At 45.2% G+C, this 20,167-nt stretch overlaps 1 protein-coding gene across 2 annotated transcripts in view; it reads right to left on the bottom strand.

Moving 5' to 3' along the window:
- The window catches only part of LOC147605138 (LEC14B protein-like), a 178,967-nt gene that overhangs the window by 45,293 nt on the left and 113,507 nt on the right, over positions 1–20,167 (bottom strand). For both annotated transcript variants that reach the window (XM_086794431.1, XM_086794432.1), the window contains exon 9: positions 6,103–6,163. In XM_086794431.1, the coding sequence (XP_086650557.1) occupies positions 6,103–6,163 (61 nt within the window). The remainder of the gene's footprint in view (positions 1–6,102; positions 6,164–20,167) is intronic.

The following is a 20,167-nucleotide window of genomic DNA, read 5'->3' on the forward strand; positions in this document are numbered from 1 at the left end:
CTGTAATGCTATCCATAGGTGCCACGGGATCCATGAGTAGGAGCCCATCCTCTACTCTGCCAGTGTATATGTCTGCCATGTCATGTGTGAAGTAGATGGTAGTGTGTGGCGTGGGTATGTGGGGGGCTGGTGATACTGGTGATCCGGCTAGTGAAAATGCCAAGTATGTATGATCTGCCCCAATAGGACGAGGTGGAATGGAGAATGAGGTGACAAGCTGTGATGCCTCCAAAGACCCCATAATGTAGTCTACCACCGTGCCTCCGGTCCGTGTATGACCCCCATGTGGGAAGCATGTCAGCCCTCCTGATCCTGGCCACTGTAGCATCCCGTTATAAATAACGAGACGATGCCTGGCTCCCAACTCTAGTAAGTGGTCCCCATAATGTCCTCTGTCTGGTCCAGTGTCCTCTGATGCCCGACTAGCCCTTATCTCCTCTAGATCCACAGGGTGGAGGATCTCCATGTCATCATAGTCATACACCTCACACTGTCTGCTCTGTGTGTGGGCATTGAAGTCGCCCGTAAGAAATACTTCCCCTAGTGTAGAATAATGCATAATCTCCTCTGACAGACAAGTGTATGGCGAGGCTCCTGTCTCCTCCTCCTGTGGCATGTCCTCTGTAATGACATAGGAGGATCCTGATGGAGAAAAGTAACATAGAGCTATGTATATAACCCTGTCCTGTGAGAGCTGTAAGCTGATCCACATGTATCTGGCCTGTGGATCCTGTGCTACCACTCTCAGTCTCCCCTGTAGCTCCCGTCTGAATAGGACTGCTACTCCCCCCGACCCTCTCGAGGTACCCTGGCATGTGGTCCTCCTGTATGCTAACTCCCACTGGAATCCCTCTACTCGAGGTAGCCCTCTCTCTGGGCTCTGATGTGTCTCTGTCAGAAGTATGATGTCTCTCCCCACCATAACATGCTCCAGTCGTCCAGGCTGCACCCATAGTGAACCATTACAGTTCCATACTGCCATGTGTATCTCTGTCAGTGGCCTGGTCTTTGTCCCATCGGCCCCAAACCGCTAATCCATGGGCCGGCCATCAATGATGACCGGACCATCTCGATAGAAGGCCTTCTTGCCTTCTCTCCTCGCGTGTAAGACTCGTGGCATGCAAGTTCTCCTATGCTCAAGCTGCATCCTCATGAGATCATCATCCAAGAAAATAGGAGCTCCCTCTAAACCCCGTAGTATGACCCTCTTCCTCATGAAGGTGACCCTCTCCATCTCTCCTGCAAACTGTAGGATGAGGGCTCGCTTGCGTGTTGGGTCTTTCCCGGCTCTCCATGCTTTGGTGAAGGGGAGAGGGTGCTCTTCCTTGTAGCCGAGCTTCATGCATAGAAGCTGTCCATCTTTCTCGGGAGTGGAGTCGGGTGTCTCGACTATACCTGTGACTCGAATGTTGAGGCGGTGGGCATGCCTCATCGTCTCCTCCTCAATGGTGGTGTGAATGATTTGGTGTTCTTCCCTTTGAGTCTCCTCCCTCACTTCTTTACGGATGTTCTCCTTCACCACCTCGACCCATCCTGATTGCTTGGCTTCGAGCTGTCCCGCTGTCCCTCCATGTCCTTTGTGATCTCCTTGGAGATCTCTTCTTTGATGGCCGTGAGAGTGTTGTCATTGATCTCTCCTTCTTCCTTCTCAGTATTCTTGATGGCTACCATTTCCACTTTCAATGCACTCACCTCCTCCTTTAGTGCCGTGTTCTCTTGTTCGAGGTTCGTGACCCGTGCTTCGAGAGCTTTGATGTGCCGGTGTAGTTTGTTTTCCACCTCATTGAGGTTGGAATCGGATGTCTTCTTGTTCTCCTTGATTAGTGCCTTTATTGCCATCTCGAGGTTCTCGAGTTTCTCTTGGAGACTCGGGGCCATTCCTCCAGATCACTCTGCAGTCCTTCCCACAGGCAGGGAGGAGAGAGAGAGAGAGAGTTATGTTGCTGCCTTGGGGGCCTGAGCAAGGGTGGGTGGGGAAAGCGGAGTAGATGAGCAAAGGCGAACAGTGCGAAAGGCGGGCCAGAGGCGAAATGGGCAGGTGAAATGTGCGAAAGGGGAGCAGATGAGCAAGGGTGGGTGGGGAAAGGGGAGCAGATGGAGCAAGGGTGGGTGGGGAAAGGGGAGCAGATGAGCAAAGGCGAACAATGCGAAAGGCAGGCCAGAGGCGAAATGGGCAAGCGAAATGTGCGAAAGGGGGCCAGAGGCAAAATGGGCAGGCGAGGGCCAGAGGCGAAATGTGCAGGTGAGGGCCAGAAGGGGAGCAGATGAGCTTAACAAAATCCAACTACAACTCTGCTTTTTAGGAGCTTGGCCTGAAGCTGCGCAGGGCAACAACGCCATAAGCTTTACAGAGCCGTGGAAAGTCGTTCAATGAACTCCTGCGACCCGAGTTAAGATATGGCGTTGTTAGAGAGAGAGAGAAAATGAAATGATGTATTAACGTCTCTAAGAGGCCATAATGGCCTATGAGACCAAAACTGAGAGAACATTTGAAGTTGTGTCTCATCAAAGAGAACAACTAAATGAGACTAAAAAGTACAATAAACTGATTGTCCTACAGTTATAAGAACAGAACTGTAAGACTCCGAGATGATACTGAGTAGAAAATACTGGAAAATACTGAAAAATGTATATCAGGTAGATCCATGTATGCTGATCAGTTGAAGAGAGTGAGGAGAAGCCTTTCCACAGTTGAAGAAGGTGGCCATTGGGCCATTTTAGCAAAGGCAACACATCTCCCATAAGTGGAGAGGCTGCCCATTTAGTTGCCCACACTATTTTAATTAAAAGAGTGCCTGATTTATGAGAGCCTCGCCGGCCGACATCCAATAAGTGCCCAAACTCACTTATAACCTACTTGCCCACACTTTAATGTAGTGTGGATGTCCAAACTCGCTTATACGTTGTCCATTATTTGTCCATCAATACTTAAATGAAGTGTGGACATGCAAAACAACAAAGTGAGCTATAACTTTAGCAAACATAAACAAAGAGTTTAGAGTCACACCTACCACCTCTCTACAACCCACAAGGGAGCTCAGAATATAGATTCATGTGCACAGTTCATGAGAGGGCATCCCCTGCCCGTCAGCTAGAGACACAAACCTTGCAAACAGTCAAACATTTCATACAAAAACAATTCCAAGCATGCAAGTATACCATGCATAAGACAATGTCCCTTTCATTTAGCTTGTAGCATGTGGTCAATCCGGCTATAGACATTACATCCCTTGGTCAACCGGAATACCATAATCAAGATATGGGCGAAGACCAATATCCCCAATGTTGAAATATACAAGTGAATGGGTGTATGCAGGAACAAGCCCTTAGCAAGAGCTGTAAAAGAGAGTCTGTAAATGAGTGGGTAGCAATGAAAAGGTGAGAGGAATCTACTAGGAGAGAACAAAGGGTAGCATGAGAAGATCTAGGATGTGTAGAGATATTCTGGGAAAAGTGAAGAGGTGGAGAGAATCAAGGATGAGGTGTCTCCCCAGTTATAGGGAGGTGGCACAAATCAAGGAACAAATCAGTGGAGCAGATCATGGACAAACTTGTATAAATTGAGGCATTGGTCTAATGAGTATTTGCTGGTTTTTGAGTAACCATGCCTACATTATCCTAGTAGCTTAATCGCTCACTAATCTCATCTTAATTATCATCTTAATTACATGCTAATGATTTTGATTCTTGCATTTGATCCACCATAGCTCATTACTTTGCTTGCATTTTAACATGGTATCAGAGCCTCAGATCCATGCCAAACATGTCTTAGCCCATCATCAAGTGGTTTATTCACTACATTAACCCATAATCCCAATTATAAGTATTAAGCCTCTCTCTTCTCCATAGCCAAAGTATACCCTCAGCTGGTGGAGAAACTCCCTCTCCCTTCACATATACACATTGCCCAAGCCCTTTTAGGGGCACAAACTAGACTCAAGGCACTCCACGTAGCTCCAAGGATACGACCCAATTCAGCGCAAAACGCCGGCGGCAGCGTGATTTTCTGGCTCCAAAAAATTTGGAAAAAAAGCTTCATGCAACGCGTCGGCTTCGAATTTGCCTAATTCCAACTAGACTTAGGGGTTTTCAAGCATGCTCTACAAGCTGGTAAAGGCGGTTTTTGATTTCATCAAGTCTACAGTGAGATCCAGCACTGTGCACAGTCAGGGAAGTGCCTCTCTTAATCACTTGATTAATTCTTCATTAAAGCTTCAATCTTGATGTTTGTGGGCTCAAAACATATCTAGACACATTTATCTACTACTGTATTGAAGCATTTTGAGATTAGATTTGTGCAAGTGGATCAATTGAATACTCCAAGTTGGGACAGTCTTCTGCACATGAATAGTAAATTATCTTGGCAAATTGCTTAATTAATCCGCCTAATCAAGGTGTTAATTAGGCATTGGTGAATCTAATCCAACATTGAGAAGGTGCTACACATGTCTATGTGTTCATTGAATTTTCTGGTCTAGCCTTAGAGCTTGGGGGTGCTCTGTGGGAGCTATGGTTGGGAGGTGAGCAACTACGGCACCATCATCTATGTGTTTGTTCTTGTGTATACATCAGTCCTCTACCATGAGGTGTGCTAGTCTACATTACCCTTGGTGTAGACAAGTCCCCTGCCATGAGGTGTCATGTCCACACTATGGAGTCCATCCATAGGTTGGGAAGCATACGAAAAGCCCAAACAGTGACATGATGTTGCGGTGTTGGATTAGCCTCATAGCTCAAAGGTGCTCCGTGGGAGCTATGGTTGGGAGGTGAGCAGCCGCCGCAGCACCATCGTTTATGTGTTTGTTTCACAAGATCTAGTGGCAGTTTCAGCATGACTAAAGTTCCCCTCCTTAACCACACAAAAAATCATCCCTTGTAGTTACAAGAGTCCATCCCAAATGTGGGAGGGAGAAGGAAAATACGTTCTTTGCGGTCAACTTACGGACAACCTTGTAACTCACTGCAGGAGGCTCCACACCCATGATCAGCCATCGTAGCACATTTGTCAACCAGGCTCCTTTGTCCTGAAAGAGGCAACTCAATTGAAAACCTTTAATGATTAAGTGGCCATACTAATGTAGGCCAACCATGTTGAAACTTACAGCAAGTGGGCAGCCAGACAGCTCTGAATAATGTACGTGCAGTTTGGCCGCCACCTTGTCTTGCCTGGCTGTCCATGCTCCTTAGTAACTAGTTGCATCAGTGGATGCTCACCCACTCCACTGTTTGGCAGAACCATTGGCAGCTTGCATCAACCCCCCATTGATTGTAACCCCCCACATGCTTTATTATTGCCTCATCTAGCATTTCAGCTTTTTAGTGTGAGAATCTGTCATATGGTATTGAGTCAAAGCATTTAATTGACCTCGACTTGGTAAGAAGGAAAAGGTCGCAGAACAGTAGCTGTTGGACACGTCTTATGATTTTTGGGTCATTGAGAGCTAGTTAAATGAGAATATCCAGGTGTTTTAGAGTTAGAACATTTCTAAACCTGAGTTATGAGGGTTCCTAATGCTTGTCAACCTCAGATTGCTTTGTCTATAATAAGAAAGAATAGAAAAGCATGATTTCTATTGAAGCTTTTTAGTAGTCTTTAAAAGGGCTTTGCCCTGATTGTTAAAAAGGATGCGTGATCATGGTACATATCCTGAGATGGTTAGTGGTTATTGGAGAGTAATCTGAACAAAGGACTCATCATCAGCTAGTAGTGGAAAGTGTTGCAGGCAGGGCACTGTGGATGGACATCACCAAAGGTTCTTCTTATCAGGTAATCTGCATCCAGGACTTACTGTAACAGGACGTTTTCCATCCCACGCTTTCATGCTGTTACACTAGGGAGTGTGAACACTAATGGGGAGAGTGTGTCCACAAAGGCAGGGGCTGCTTTGCAAGAGGACAAGGCAGAGACAAAGAACAGGGCTGGAGTCTTTTTCACATGGGCTGCACAGAGAACATGGTACATGAAATGGTGATAATCTGCCAAGCCCAAACATGCTCTCCTTTCCAAGAGTGAGTATGTCTAAGCTTTTATAAGCATGCATTCTCATCAAACAATGCAAAAAACACATTCAAAAAAACATATATAACAATCCTCATACTCACCAAATCATAGATGTGCACGCGGCCGTCATGTGATCCTGTGTATATAAACTTCTGTCCAGTACTGCGAAGACAAAAGAGCAATATAAAATCCCATATTCGGGCACTGTGCAAGCGAGTTAAGAATGGAGGGCCAAATACACAAGTCAATTTTATCGCTTCTGAGCAGGAAGTCCAACTCAGGTTCACGCATACAAAAACAAAATGCCTTGCACATCAAAACATGTACCTAAGGTATTGAGCAGTGGTAGCATGAACAACCTATCCTTTGATTTGAAAAAGCCAAATATGAAAAGAGGAAAAGGTGTATAAAAGGATGCTGGCTTCAAAAAATTAAAGAGAAAAACACACACACACACACACACACACACACACACACACACACACACACTTTTTTTTTTTTTTTTTTTTTTTTTGTAAAACTTCATGTCATTAATTACAGGTGGGAAACCTCAAAATGAGGAAAACCCACCAAAAAGACCATATACAAGGGAAACTATTAGAGTGTTCACTATGTTCAGTGTGAACATAGTTAAACATCTAAAAACAATCTGTAAAAAGAGCATACAGAGATGAGTCTATCTCATGAAGAGAGAGAGAGTCATATAAAGATTGCTGAAGAGAGGAACGGAAGAATGAGTAAGCATCCAAATGAGGCCCAGCAAAAACTATCCTGTTGCGAGACTCCCACGTAGTCCATAAAGCCCAATAGCGAACCCAATCAAAGAAGACTTTATAGGATCTAAGGGGTGAAGGGAGAAGACCGAAGATCCAAAAGTATTTCCCAAAGGGTGCCTGTCGGAAGCGGGCTCTCAAACGTGCAGCAATCCGATCCAATAAAGTCCTGGTGAGAGGACAACTCCATAAAAGATGAAAGATTGTCTCTTGAGAAGCACCACAACTATGACAAGTTGAAGGTGCCAAAAGTCGCCTAGCCAAGAAAAGGCCGACTGGCAAGACTCCAATCAAGCATCTCCATAGAAAAAGTTTACTTTTCAAAGGAAGACTGCATTTCCAAAGAGAATGAAGCCGCTGTTTCCACCAAGCCTGACTTTTATGAAGATGCCAAATCTGATTCGCATGTTCTTGAACCCAAGAGGCAGGCAACAAGAAATGATATATCGAATGAACCGAAAGTTTAGCCATTGATAAAGGGCCTCGTGCAGGTTGTTCTCTTTTAAGGCTCCAATCAACCAAACGATCAGAACGATCCAAATCTGCAATTGGTTCAAAAGGAGCAAGAAGCTCTCGAATAAGCTGCCAGATTGATCTATAATGCATCCCCAGACCAAATTTCCTGGCAGCAACCACAAAAGAAAGCACATGGCCACCAGCATCCAAAACATCATCAATAAGATAAACTCCTTTCTTTGAAAGGAAATATGCCTTCCTAGGCTCACGTAGAGCCAGGGGTACATCAAAAGCCTTTGACCAATGAATACTCTCAAGGCGAAGCGAAGAAGATTGCGCATTAAGCCTCGGATTCCAAAAAAGATATTGCGTAATTTGTTTCCAGGCAAAAATTAACTTAGATGAAAGAGGGCAGCCGACAATCTTTCCATCGAAATGGCTGAAAATTGCATCCCAATACGTAACAGTCCACTTTCCAAAAGCAGGTGAAGACATAGACATACACATATGACCCAACATAATAGCCCATGGCTGGCGTTGTTGTACAAATTCCAACAGCAAAGTGGATTTACGAGCAAGTACATGAAAATGAATATTCAATATGTTCAAGCCACCATGTATCTTTGGAGAACACATCTTTGGCATTGACAAAAGACGAAGACCCTTTTTACGATGTTGAGTTTTCCACACAATTGCCATTGCCAGAGACATAAACCGATCTATATCAGCTTTCCTCCACATAATCAATGGAAGAAAGAACTATATGTAAGCCATCACAATAGCCTGCACTATCCTGAGACGTACATGAAGAGGCTAAGTGGAAAGCTGCCAATAATCAATTTTGCGATTCAATTTTAGCATAACCCATTGAATCATTTGTGAAGATGACAGCTGCCAACCCAAAGGGTAACCCAAATGACGAACGATATGTCCAGCAGGAGGTATTCCACCGGGCCACAATACATGATGCCATTGCTGTACACTAAGCGCAAGCAAGGTAGACTTACGGAAGTTTACTTTCAAACCAGCAGCCAGACCAAAAAGTTCCAAAGCCTTCATTAATCTCTAAAAATCTTGTTGCGTATTCTTGGGCATAAAAAAAGAATCATCAGCATAAGCCTGAGCCAGGAAAGTATGCCCAGTAGGAAGCTGTAAGCCATGCACTTCATCAGTGGCTTGCAAAAAATCCAAATAGCAAAGAAAAGGATGTGTGGCAATAGCAAACAACAAGGAACTAAGCGGACAACCCTGGCGAACTGAACGTCCCAATTTCCAAGAATCTGATAGAGAAGAGCTCAAAATCAAAGAAGCATCACTGTCATTATAAAGCCAATACACAATATTTTGCCACTTTGCACCGAAACCAAGAGAACTCATAATCATAGCTATATAGTCCCAATGCACAGAATCAAAAGCTTTCTCAATATCAACCTGCAAAATGAGTACATCCTGCTTAGTGTATTTGGCATATTCAATGGCAATATAAGCATTGGCTAAATTATCATTGATTTGCCTCCGAGGCACAAAACCATATTGCGCAGGATGCAAACCATCATGTAAAAATCCTTTAATACGATTTGTCAACATCTTAGTCAGAAGCTTATAGATGACAGGCATAAGAGTAATGGGCCTCCAATCAGAAAAAACTTCACAAAGATCCCGTTTAGGGAAAAGCTTAACCAATCCTTCTTTCCAAGAAGATGGTAGTACATCATTTGCCCAAGCTTCATTGATCATATACAGCAATGATTGTTCCAGCTGAGGCCAAAAAGCATGGAAAAATTCCACTGTCAATCCATCCCATCCGGGATATTTCCATCGACCCATTGAACGTAAAGCATCTTTAAGTTCAATATCAGTGAACGCAGATTCTAATTCCAATGCATCCTGTGGAGAAATAATGGGCTGAACATGATGCAATAAAGCATAACGAGCATTAAGTATGTCAGATGAAGTAGTTGGCGGTTTAGCAAAAAGAGCTGCAAAATGCTGACTAGCAATATATGAGAGCTCCGATAAAGAATGAGTCCATTGACCATCACATTTTTTCACCCTTCTGATGCATTCCTTTTGTCTTGAAGCATGTAGATTTTTGAAAAAATCTTTGGAAGAGCAACCCTTATCTATGATAGCTCGATGTCGCGAACGTGTCAACCATTTTTGCAATTTTCTCTGATCATTTAGCATGAGGAAATGCTTAGCCTGCATTAAAGATTCTTGTTCGTTAGTATTTAAAATCCTATACTGAGCAAGATCAGCCATAGATTGACATGTTTCTTTAGCCTGCAAGATCTGATCCCACAAGTCGGCCATGTAATAACGACCATAATCAGAGATCATAGCCTGCATGCGCTGAACAAATTGAAACCAAGCAATGTCAATGTCCTCATGCATTTGAAGGGGCAAGGGCTCAATGGCTTGCAAAACCATTTCCTTGAAATCAGCATGCACAAGATAACTGTTGTTTAAAAGCAACAGCCTATGTTTCTGAAGAATAGAGAGATCTTGTGGCATGTCGAAATAAAGGCCTAACCATAAAGGAGAATGATCAGAGAGTAACATGGAACGATCAATCCATAGTTTGCAAACAAAATCGTCATATTGGTCAGCATGTAACAAGTACCAGCGATCCAGACGTGTCCAGATATGTGGAAAAGCATTGTGGTTAAAAGTAAACCCTTGCAGATGAGGGAATACATGTTGCCATAGGTCCAAAATATTGCAGGAAGAGAGCAAATCATTCCATGTTCTGCGTTCAGCTCCAATCATATGAGTTCTTCTAGTGGAATTAAATTCAGGAGATGGAGCATTATTAAAATCTCCACAAAGGAATGCATTATGGAGCCAGGGATAAGCCAACATTTGTGACCATATATTTGCCCTGTCAGCTGAGCTTTGTGGTGCATAAACTGCTGCAAATTCATAAATTTGTCCATACAATAAACATTGAATGACCATCCATCTGCCAGCAGAATCATTGTAGGCCAACATTGGTTGTAGATCATGCTTAACAAGCATAAAAACTCCCGAGTAATGCTGAGTGCCCGCATGAAATATATCATAACCAGCAAAGTGACCTGATTGACCCACTAAGGTATGCTGATTGTGTTCTTGCACACACACCAGATGAGGCTGCATTTTATGTACATAGTGCCAAAACAACCTAAATTTACTTGGATCACAAAGTCCTCTAATATTGTACGAAAGACATTTTATTGGAGCATCAAACATCAAATCTGTACAAAGGTATATACAGTGAACAGCCAGCAAAATCAATGCTGCATAACAACAACTGAATCAGGGAGAGAGCCCTCGCCCTGAATCAAGAGAGACTCATGCATATTCGTATCAACGCACATATCCAAAGCATTTACATCGGCATCCATACTCGAGGAAGCACCTCGAACTACATCCGACCATATTCTAGAAAGCATAGTCGATGTAGTGGAAGACTGTGTAATAGTGGCAGATGCAGTCCAATTACGTGAAGGAACGGGAGCACGACGAACCATAGTAGCTTTTTTCGGAGTTTTCCATTCAGCCGAAGATATTTTATCTTTTCCTTTATCCTTAGGTTGATTAGGCACTGCCAAAGAAGAAACAGCTTGTGGAAAAACTTTAGCTTTTCCTTTCTCTTTCTCCTTTTGAGTATTTCGAGTGGCTTGATTTGTTGGTATCTCCTTAATTTGAGTTGGCTGCTCATTCGCTGAGATGGGAGATACAGCAGATAACGGCGGAGGATGCAGTAGAGAAGGACATTCAGAAGCCATATGCCCAAACTTATGACAAGTGAAACAAGCACCTGCAAAGACTCCCCAATTTAATTTGAAGTAACGTGCACCCATGCCACGCACATTTTCTACTTCAACAGCAATTGCTGGTGGTTGCTCATGGTCTGTATCCCACAAGATGCAAAATCTGTTTTTGTTTCCTGTAGGACGAGGTGCACAAACCACTTTGCCCAGAGTGGCTGCTATACCTGGCAAATGTTCCCTCAAATATTCTGGAAAATCCACGACCTCGACCCAAACAGGACAACGATGCCTAATCAAGGACTGATAGTCCTTGGTCGGGGACCAAGGTAACACATGTACCAACTGTACACCAAACATAAGGGGAGAAGATTCAAGCATCTGCTGCTTATATTGACCATCAGACAGTAATACATCATAAAAACCCCTTGCTGCAAAGTGAACTCCATCTACAAAGGGTCCACCTAGAATGGACTGAATCCATTGAGCTACTTCTTGCGCAGAAGGCATTTTACCTGGAAAGAAGAGAATAATCCCTTTCTCTGAGTATCTACGCAGAGGAGACACAATCGTCGGCAATTTAATCTTATAACTGAAAGAAGGAGGCGGGTCCTTCCATTTGACACGACTGTCTACAAAGTCCTCACATAAAGCCTCATATACAAACTGTGCATCCGACGAATCTTGCTTGATCATGGTGACAGATTCAATTGCAGCATGCTGCCTCTTGTTACTGTCTGCAGCATTATCCCGGCGAGCATAGGTCACAACAGTCTCAGACATAATTGCAAGAGTAAAGTCCGTACAACACTGCTAAACAACTCTTTTTTTTTTTTTGGAAAGCTGTATGCTGTATACAGGAGGCTTTGAAATTTAGGCGAGTAGACTCGCAGCTTCGAAGCAAAAGGAGTCGCAGGCGAAGAGGCGAACAAGGTCGCAGGCAATAGGCGAATTGGGTTGCAGGCGATAGGCGAACTGCGAGCAGTCGAACAGGCGAACTGGGTCGTAGGCGAGTAGAGTCGCAGCTTCGAAGGCAAAGGGAGTCGCCACACACACACACACACACAAAATTGTTTAATGTCTGTAAACATCAAAATGGCATAAGGGACCGATACAGAGCACAGATTGTGAAGTGTCTCATTCTAATCACGAAACAAGACTGAAATAAAATAAGAAAAGCCCTGCACATCACCTATGGCCTCTTCAAAGCCTTGTAGTGACAATAAATAAATTGTGCGCGCGCACGTGAGAGAGAGAGAGAGAGAGTTGTAAGGGTCTATGAGACCAAACAGTAGTACAATGAATCCATGAGTCATGGAAGGGTCTATGAGTCATGGAGAAAATAACAGTGTTGTGAGAGCCAGATGGCTGATACAACATGTCACTGTGTGGGATAAACAGGGGAAAGTATAGCAACTTGCAAGGCTCAAATCGGAGGGTTGTAGTAATATCTCTCACCCGGGATGGGAGCTCTCCACGTTGTTAAAGAATGTGCAACTGATGGATAGAAGGTCAGGATGCTCGGGGTCCGGGGCGTCTGGACCTCACAATGAATCTACCCCTCTGGTGACCCCCTGGGTGAGGGGGGCTGGATGATCAACCTCTGAAGTGGACGAGTATGCACTAAAAACAATATGTAATGGAGGTCTAAGAAGGGCCCTGTTGTCCCTGACTCTCCAAGTGCTGCCCTCCGCATGTGGGGCTGGATGAATATGTGTCTGGATGGCAACCTCTGAAGTGGACCGGTGTGCACTAAAAACAATATATAATGGACATCTAAGAAGGACCGTGTTGTCTGTGTCTCTCCGAGTGCTGCCACAGCATGACCTCTCTGGAATGACAAAGCTCCTGTAAGTACATCTCTGATCCTCATACTACATGACAAAGGAGAGAGGGCTGAATCCATCCCAAAAGAGACAATGGAATCTCCCTCAGATTTCTTCGTAGGATGGGCATCTGAACACGTAGTGCTCCTCGTCCTCCACTCTCCCCATCTGCCAGACTCAATCCTAAGATGGTGAGAAGTTACCCCAAGCAGTCAATCGCTATCCGCATGGCATGTGACGTGTGCCTCTGCAAATACCCTGGGCTCTCAATGAATCTGTAGCCTGTCAGATCGCAGCCGACCAGTGTAGCAAACAAGAGCCAGTTGACAAGTGCCAGCCGTCGAGCCGTAATGACAAGTGGCACCCCAAAGCTGTGAATCATTGATGGAAGTACCTACCTACCACTAACCTCTTCATGGCTACGTGCACTCCGTGGCATTTACTAGGTCTATCTCTTACCTTGGAGGACTACCACTTGCACACCATCATGAGCTCAGAGACTGTTTCTTCGGGAAGAAGCAGCTTCAAGATGTGGAGTTCCTGCAACACCCACTCCTGATAATTGCATGGATGAAAGGTTTTGGAGAAGATGTCATGTAGGACTGGCTAGTTGCCAAAATGGCTTATTGGAAATTGACTGAACCAATTGTCAGCCGACCTTTCCTGGGTGGAAGGAAAGAGTACAATAGAGGCATCCTCCCTGTCCAACCCTACGCTTCCGCACATGGCCAGGAAGTGCCGCACATGGTCGTCGGCGTCCTCTGTGGTGGTTCCTTTGAAGGTTGACAACTTGACATTTACACATCCCAGCACAGTTGTTGCAAGGGGTTCTGTTCCGGAAAGATTTGTATTGGGGTAAGCATGGAGGAGGGCTACAGGGAGGCAGAAAATTGAAAGTGAGTTTCCTACGATTGTAGCAATGAATTGACAAGGGGCTTTCAGTGGACTTGATGACCCAACCTGAGAGTGCATGTTGGGCGCATGTGACACTAGACTCTAGAACTCATGAGGAACTCCTGATTGTTGAGAGTTCCCAGCACGATCACCAAATTTTTAGCGTACCTATAGAGCATACCTTGCTGCCTAGCACACTAGGGCTTGTGACACCAGACAATGTCATGGGTTCACTCTGTGGCAGTATGCCTCCAGGAGTTGCTACTTAGCTAGGAAGACGTGCAGCTACACTGCCCTGCTCCACTCCGCACTCACGCAACTCTTGACAAGACACTATGCTTGACATGCACCCAAGAGACAGCGACAACAAGCAATTGGCAAGATCAAACTTAACACACTTGAAGGGAAGAGACACGTAGTACAGAGAAAATGAAGAATAAGAACAATTGCATTCATTCACTATAACTGGTTGATTCCTTTGCAGCCCCAAGATTGCTCATTTATACAAGTGGTCCAACCACGGTGAGTAGGTGCATGGGTAGGTGCACCGCTTGGGCCCTAAAGTGCCTGCCACCACTGAACGTGGAGCGTGATTCTAGTGCAACCTACCATGATATATTAGGGATGGGCAACTTCTTCTCTTTTATCATTTCTCTTGCCATTCTTGATGTCACATGAATGGTTTTAGTTGCTTTGCTGGATTGAGATTGGGATTAATATTCTCTTTGTTAGGGTGTACGACAACCCTACAAATACAGCACTACTCATTACTACCGTAGAGAACATGTAAATCCCAAAGAAGCCTAAGAAATAAAATAATATTAATTGATAACACAAAAGACATGTGAATGGGAATGCATTCAGTGCAATCTTACCTTATGGCTTGGATTCTCTTCTTCAGGCCTCCAAAACCGAGTCTCAAGTTCTCGATGTTTTTGGAATCACTATTTTTGAATGAAAGTGTATTGAAATGACAAGATGACTATAAGGATTTTGTGGTCAGTGATTACTCATTACATTGAAAGACTACAATGTAGAGCCAATTGATAACACTAAACCAATCACTTTACAAATAAAATATAGAAAACCTATCTAGTCCTTCCTTGTAAACATGTGTTCTTGTTTCCCTATTACTCTCAAGCTTCCTTATCATTTCTCACTACTCTTAGTTTAGTTCACTGCACTTGCTCTCATAGTTCACTACACTCGCTCTCTTGTAGTTAGGTTATATGTTTTGCTTATATTAGTATATACCACTTCTAAAGAAAACTATAGTGTGGTGGCCCGCTTTCCCACCCATCCAGGTGACTTCATGGTGAGTCAGTGGATGAACCACACTCTTCCTCACAGCACTTAACAAAAGATCCTGGGAAGCCTTATGCCAAGCGCCACCTTGCGGGAGTCCCAAGAACTTGCCACTCAACCCAAACACACACGTCATTTGTTCGAAGGTGACAGCAACAGAGGGGTTGGCACTTAGGGTTCACAGCCACTGTGAACACCATAGTGACCATTTGATTGGCCTCCTGAATGATTGGCTCAATCCATGACTTCTTTCCAATATCCTTTAAAAGATTGTTCAAACAACGTGCCATGCAATATGACACAGTCATGTGTGGATACATGCCCTCAATAATAGCTCCAGCTGCCCTATTTGCAGCCTCGCCATCTGCAACAAAACCCACCACACATTCCGGGCCCATGTGCTCAATGCCACTTGCCCACTCTGCTGCAAGCACGTTTGCACTCTTCCCTGTCCCTGAGGCATCATGTGAAGCAATAAAGTACATCTCGCCACACGGGAATATGCAACGAGACCATGGATGGGACCGCTTTCGTGTGTCACTCCATCCATCTGCAATGAGTGACACTCCATTCTTTGCCCATAGCCGCTTTGTGTTCTCTGCAGCTTGCTCGACAAGGCACTTCTCCTTGTCGAGCAATGTGGTGCACAGAGACTCTGATGATGGGGGGGTGTAGTTTGGACCATACTCCCCAATCCTCTTCACCGTAGCCTTGAAGTACTCGAATCTGATTACAAAAAGAAACAAGTGAACTTTCAAGAATGAAACTTAGAAAAATCATGTTAAGAGGGAAGAGTCAAGGCTTACCTAGCAGTATGGAAAGCAATATGGTCATGGAAGAAGAAACGAGCCACAACTGTATCAACCTCTTCCTTCTTCTTAGGATCCCAACTTCCCTCAAGTGTACTCTGTCGCCGTGCGGGTGTGGGCATCGCAAAGGAACCTACACCATGTGGCAGTGGTGTAGACGTGGTAGATGCACCCCCTGACCCTGAAACAGACCCCTCAAGGCGTGTCACAAATGCTCCAGGATCCACAGCCACACGTGTTGGCCTTGCAGCCCTCAAAACCTCATGCCCGGCAATGCGCTCAAGAAGCTCCCTTCTCTTCTCCGATGTGATTCCCGTGCAAAATTGAACCTCATGCCCGGACTCATGCATAAGGTGGGCTCTCACTTTGTCTGACCCACTCGTCCGCCTATAGGGGAAAAACTTGCAAGACCACGCGCGTGAACCTCCTCCACTTCCAGGGCAGTTGGCATTAACCTCTTCCCACCATGACCAATCATCGGTTCTTCTAGCACCACCACGACGTGCAGAGCCGAAGGTTGCTTGTGAAGAAGATGCCATGAGAGAGAGAGAGAGAGAGAGAGAGAGAGAGAGAGAGAGAAATGAAATGAAATGTTATATTAACGTCTTCAAAAGGCCATAATGACCTATGAGACCAAAAGTTACATCATGGTGGATCTGATACAATGTCTGGATAAAAAAACCCAGAAAATGAAAAATAAAGATGATACTACTGGCACCTAGAAAATGAAACTGGAACTGGAAGGTACACTATGGAGGTACCTCCATCTCATAATATGTGCCGCATCGGACACTGGCGGATCTCCTCAATATCCTCTGTGGTCAGCACCCTGACTGGGTGTCCCGCATGCCTCGCAAGAATAATCCGAATCTGCCGCTGCAACCTCCGTCTATGCTGGGATGCCCTCCTCCGTAGTCGTGGGCGTCTGGACCACCCAAGCTCAATCGCACGATCAATCAGTGTACCCCTGGTGTGGGCGGTATCCATGTCCTGCTGCTGCTGTGGTCCATCTGGCGCAGTGATGGCTGGACTAAAGAAGTCTGTAATGTGCCTCTGAGTCTGGCTCTCTGTGCGCCTAACCAGGCTATCTCTATGTCTCCGCAGCTCAAGCAAGAACAATCCCAAACACCTTTGGTCCTGGTACCCCATGACTCTGGAAAGTGGTCCAAAACCCTCTCTGAATAAACAGTGGAAACGACCACGTATCTCATAGTATGCAGTACAATGGCATATATAATGCAGCTCTGTCTCTGGCTCCCTATGGCATACTTGGCATATCCTGGCCTCAGCTGGTATACCTCTATATCGGCCAATCTCAATCTCAAGCTGGTGTGAGGATGTGCGAATCTGACCAATAGCACATCGTACTGCATGAGACAAGTGTACATCCATGTAACTGGGTCTGATCACAAAACCATCTGCTGCGAGCTGAAGAAAATGCTCTCTGCAGAAAGCCATCTTCGTGCCCAGCTCCTCAGTCGGCTGTATCCATGTCCTCCTAATGTCCAGCTGAACTAAATCCTGACGGATGAGTTTGGTAATCTCTGTCCGTGTAAGAGTGAGAGAGGGTGCCTCCAGAGAATACTGGAAGGGAGGCAATCTGTCCATGCTAAAACCATGTGCCTGGAACCAAGATGTCATCTGTCCATACCAACAAGCCGTGTCTCCCTGTAAAGCTAACTGTCGGGAGGACTCCAGGGCGAGGCGTGCATATCTGTCTCGGGGGAGATCCCACAAGCCATGTATGTAGGAGACTGATCTCGTAAGAGCCTCAATCACCAGAGGGGCAGCCGCCAGCTCTGCTCGAATAATCTCATGAGGTACCACAGCCTTGGCTCTAATAAGCCTAGCAATCATAGATACCAAAGGCCTCTCCATACCTCTCCACCCGCCTGCGCTGTGATGGCCCACTGAAGGTCCCCATATCTGCACTCCATAAAGCATAGCTGATGTCACTAGAGTGTCAAAAAGCCAGAGTTTCGTTCGAGGTTCCTGAAACTGAACCTGCGAACACATCCTCTCCAAACCACCCAGGGCTGCATGTGCTCTAGTCAATCTAGTCTCTGCTGCTCTCCTCATCGAAAACACTGGCCCACTGAATACTACCCCAAGATATGTATATGCATCTGTATACTCCACAATCTCCTGCCCATATGTAAATGTGGAAGCTGATCGCCTAACCCACTGTGGCGTGGTGTTAAACACCATAACCTTGGTTTTGCCAAGGTTGACAGACAATCCACTATCATGTGCAAACTCATGTAAAGCATCCAGATGAGAGGGAGTGGGAGAGGCTAGAGCCAAGAGAAAGCTTGCGGGTTGAGACGAGAGAGAGAGAGGGAGTGAGGGAGTGGGGCCTGGCCCTGGGCACTGTGAGAGAGAGAGAGAGAGAGAGAGAGAGATGCTAGAGCGCTTGTTGCTTAAGCCTTAAGCGCTAGACTGGGGTGGCTGGCCAAGAGTGAGAGAGTGGGAGAGAGAGAGAGGAGAGCACTCAGCACAAGCCTTATAGGCTCAGGTCACGGGTGATGGCAGCCAGGCCAGCCTTTGCACGGAAATGTATATGCAGCTGCCAGCCACCAACGGGAGGAAAGCAACGGTTAGCTGCAACGGGCAAAAGCAAAAAAAAAAACGGCGAAAAAACAAGGCAAAAAAACGGGAAAAAAAGCGAAAAAAACGACGAAAAAAAACCGCGTCCCGTTCCAGTCCTGTCCTCGACCTGCCTGTACAGTTCCGCCGTTCCCGGGACGGCGTCCCCTTGTGACGCATCTGCCCAAGGCATCCCCTCCATCCCCAGGCCGCTGCGCCGGAACGAAACGCCGACTCGGGACAGCATTTCTGCGTCCCGGACCTCCGTCCCCTCCGTCCCCTGTTACTATGATTTTCAGTGGTTTCGAGAAGTTATGGTAGAGAACCGTCTCTGGTGGAAATCTGGTTAGTGCAGTGCAACAGTCCATTTTGGGAGTGCAGACAGTGTTTGCACATGTATTGTTGATATTGGGTGTATGTACATGTACTCTGGTCAGATCTAGTGACATACAGGTTGTACTCAAGTACCGTTTTGCAGCAGTTACAGAAGATATTGTTGTGTTACAAGTTGCATACAAAAATTGTCTATTTGCAAGTTTCTGAGTCTTACAAACAAACATGTCTGACGGACTCAATCAAGTTGTCAGTGAGAAGCTGGACAAGAATAACTTCCATGCCTGAAAGTTGAGAATGACCAATTTCCTAATGGGTAAAGGATTTTGGGACTATGTCGAAAGAGACAATGAGGAGCCTCCAGAGTTGTTTGAGGAGAATACCACTCCAACAGATATAACCGCATTCAGAGATTGGAATTAGGGTGCAAGGAAAGTCATGTATTGGCTTTCGATCAATGTCATAGACACAATGATAGGACACATACAGGATACCAACACTCCAGATGTTGCATGGCAGAAGCTGGTGCAGATGTTCCAAACCAATACAAAGGTAAGGAAATTGCAACTAAAACAAGAGCTGTATACTGTGGAAAAAAAAAGCATGTCTATCAATGAGTATGCTTGAGAGATCAAGGGCATTGTTGAATCCCTTGGGTCTATTAATGTATCGGTGGAAGATGATGATTTGGTGAGTGTATGTTTGAATGGGCTTAGCAAAGAGTACCAGCCATTCAAGACCTTCATTGCAAGCAGGGAGAATGTTCCCAACTTTCGAGACTTAGTGTCTATGCTAATCATAGAAGAAAAGTCTCTTGGTAAGGACTCTTCTTCACAAAGTAAGAACACATCAGAATATGCCTTCTACTCTAATTCATGTAGAGGCAGAGGTAGAGGTCGTGGTCATGGCCAAGGTGGTGGCCGACAAGGAAACCAGAATTCTGGACCACAACAATCCAATAATTCACAAGCAGCAACAATCATACACAGGTGGAAGAGGCCTAGTCTAGAGGCAAGGGGAGCCAAAGAGGCCGAGGTGGTTGGCAAAGAAATCAGAGTGCAAATAGCATTATTATTGTGGCAAACCAAGATACATAGCAAAGGACTTCTATAAAAAGCAGAATGACATCAAAAGTGGAAAGCTGCAGCGAGGCAACTATGCATCATCTAGTAAACAGGATGGTGATGAAAGTGAGCGCTATTTGTGATACAGCACATGCTCAGTTCCACACCAGGAGACGTGTCAAGATCTCAAGATATATGGTATGTGGATTTTGACGCCTCTAATCACATGACCAGTCATAGTGAGTCGTTTAGAGACATGCAAAAAATGAAAAAACCAAGTTACGTAGAAACACGTGATGATATTGCGCATCTCATTACGCATGTTGGTAAAGTATCATTGTCTATGCAAGATGGCCAAATGAAGTACT

The sequence above is a fragment of the Cibotium barometz genome, chromosome 60 (assembly GCF_041138505.1).
Source record: "Cibotium barometz isolate CiBa-2024 chromosome 60, ASM4113850v1, whole genome shotgun sequence".
NCBI lineage: Eukaryota > Viridiplantae > Streptophyta > Polypodiopsida > Cyatheales > Cibotiaceae > Cibotium > Cibotium barometz.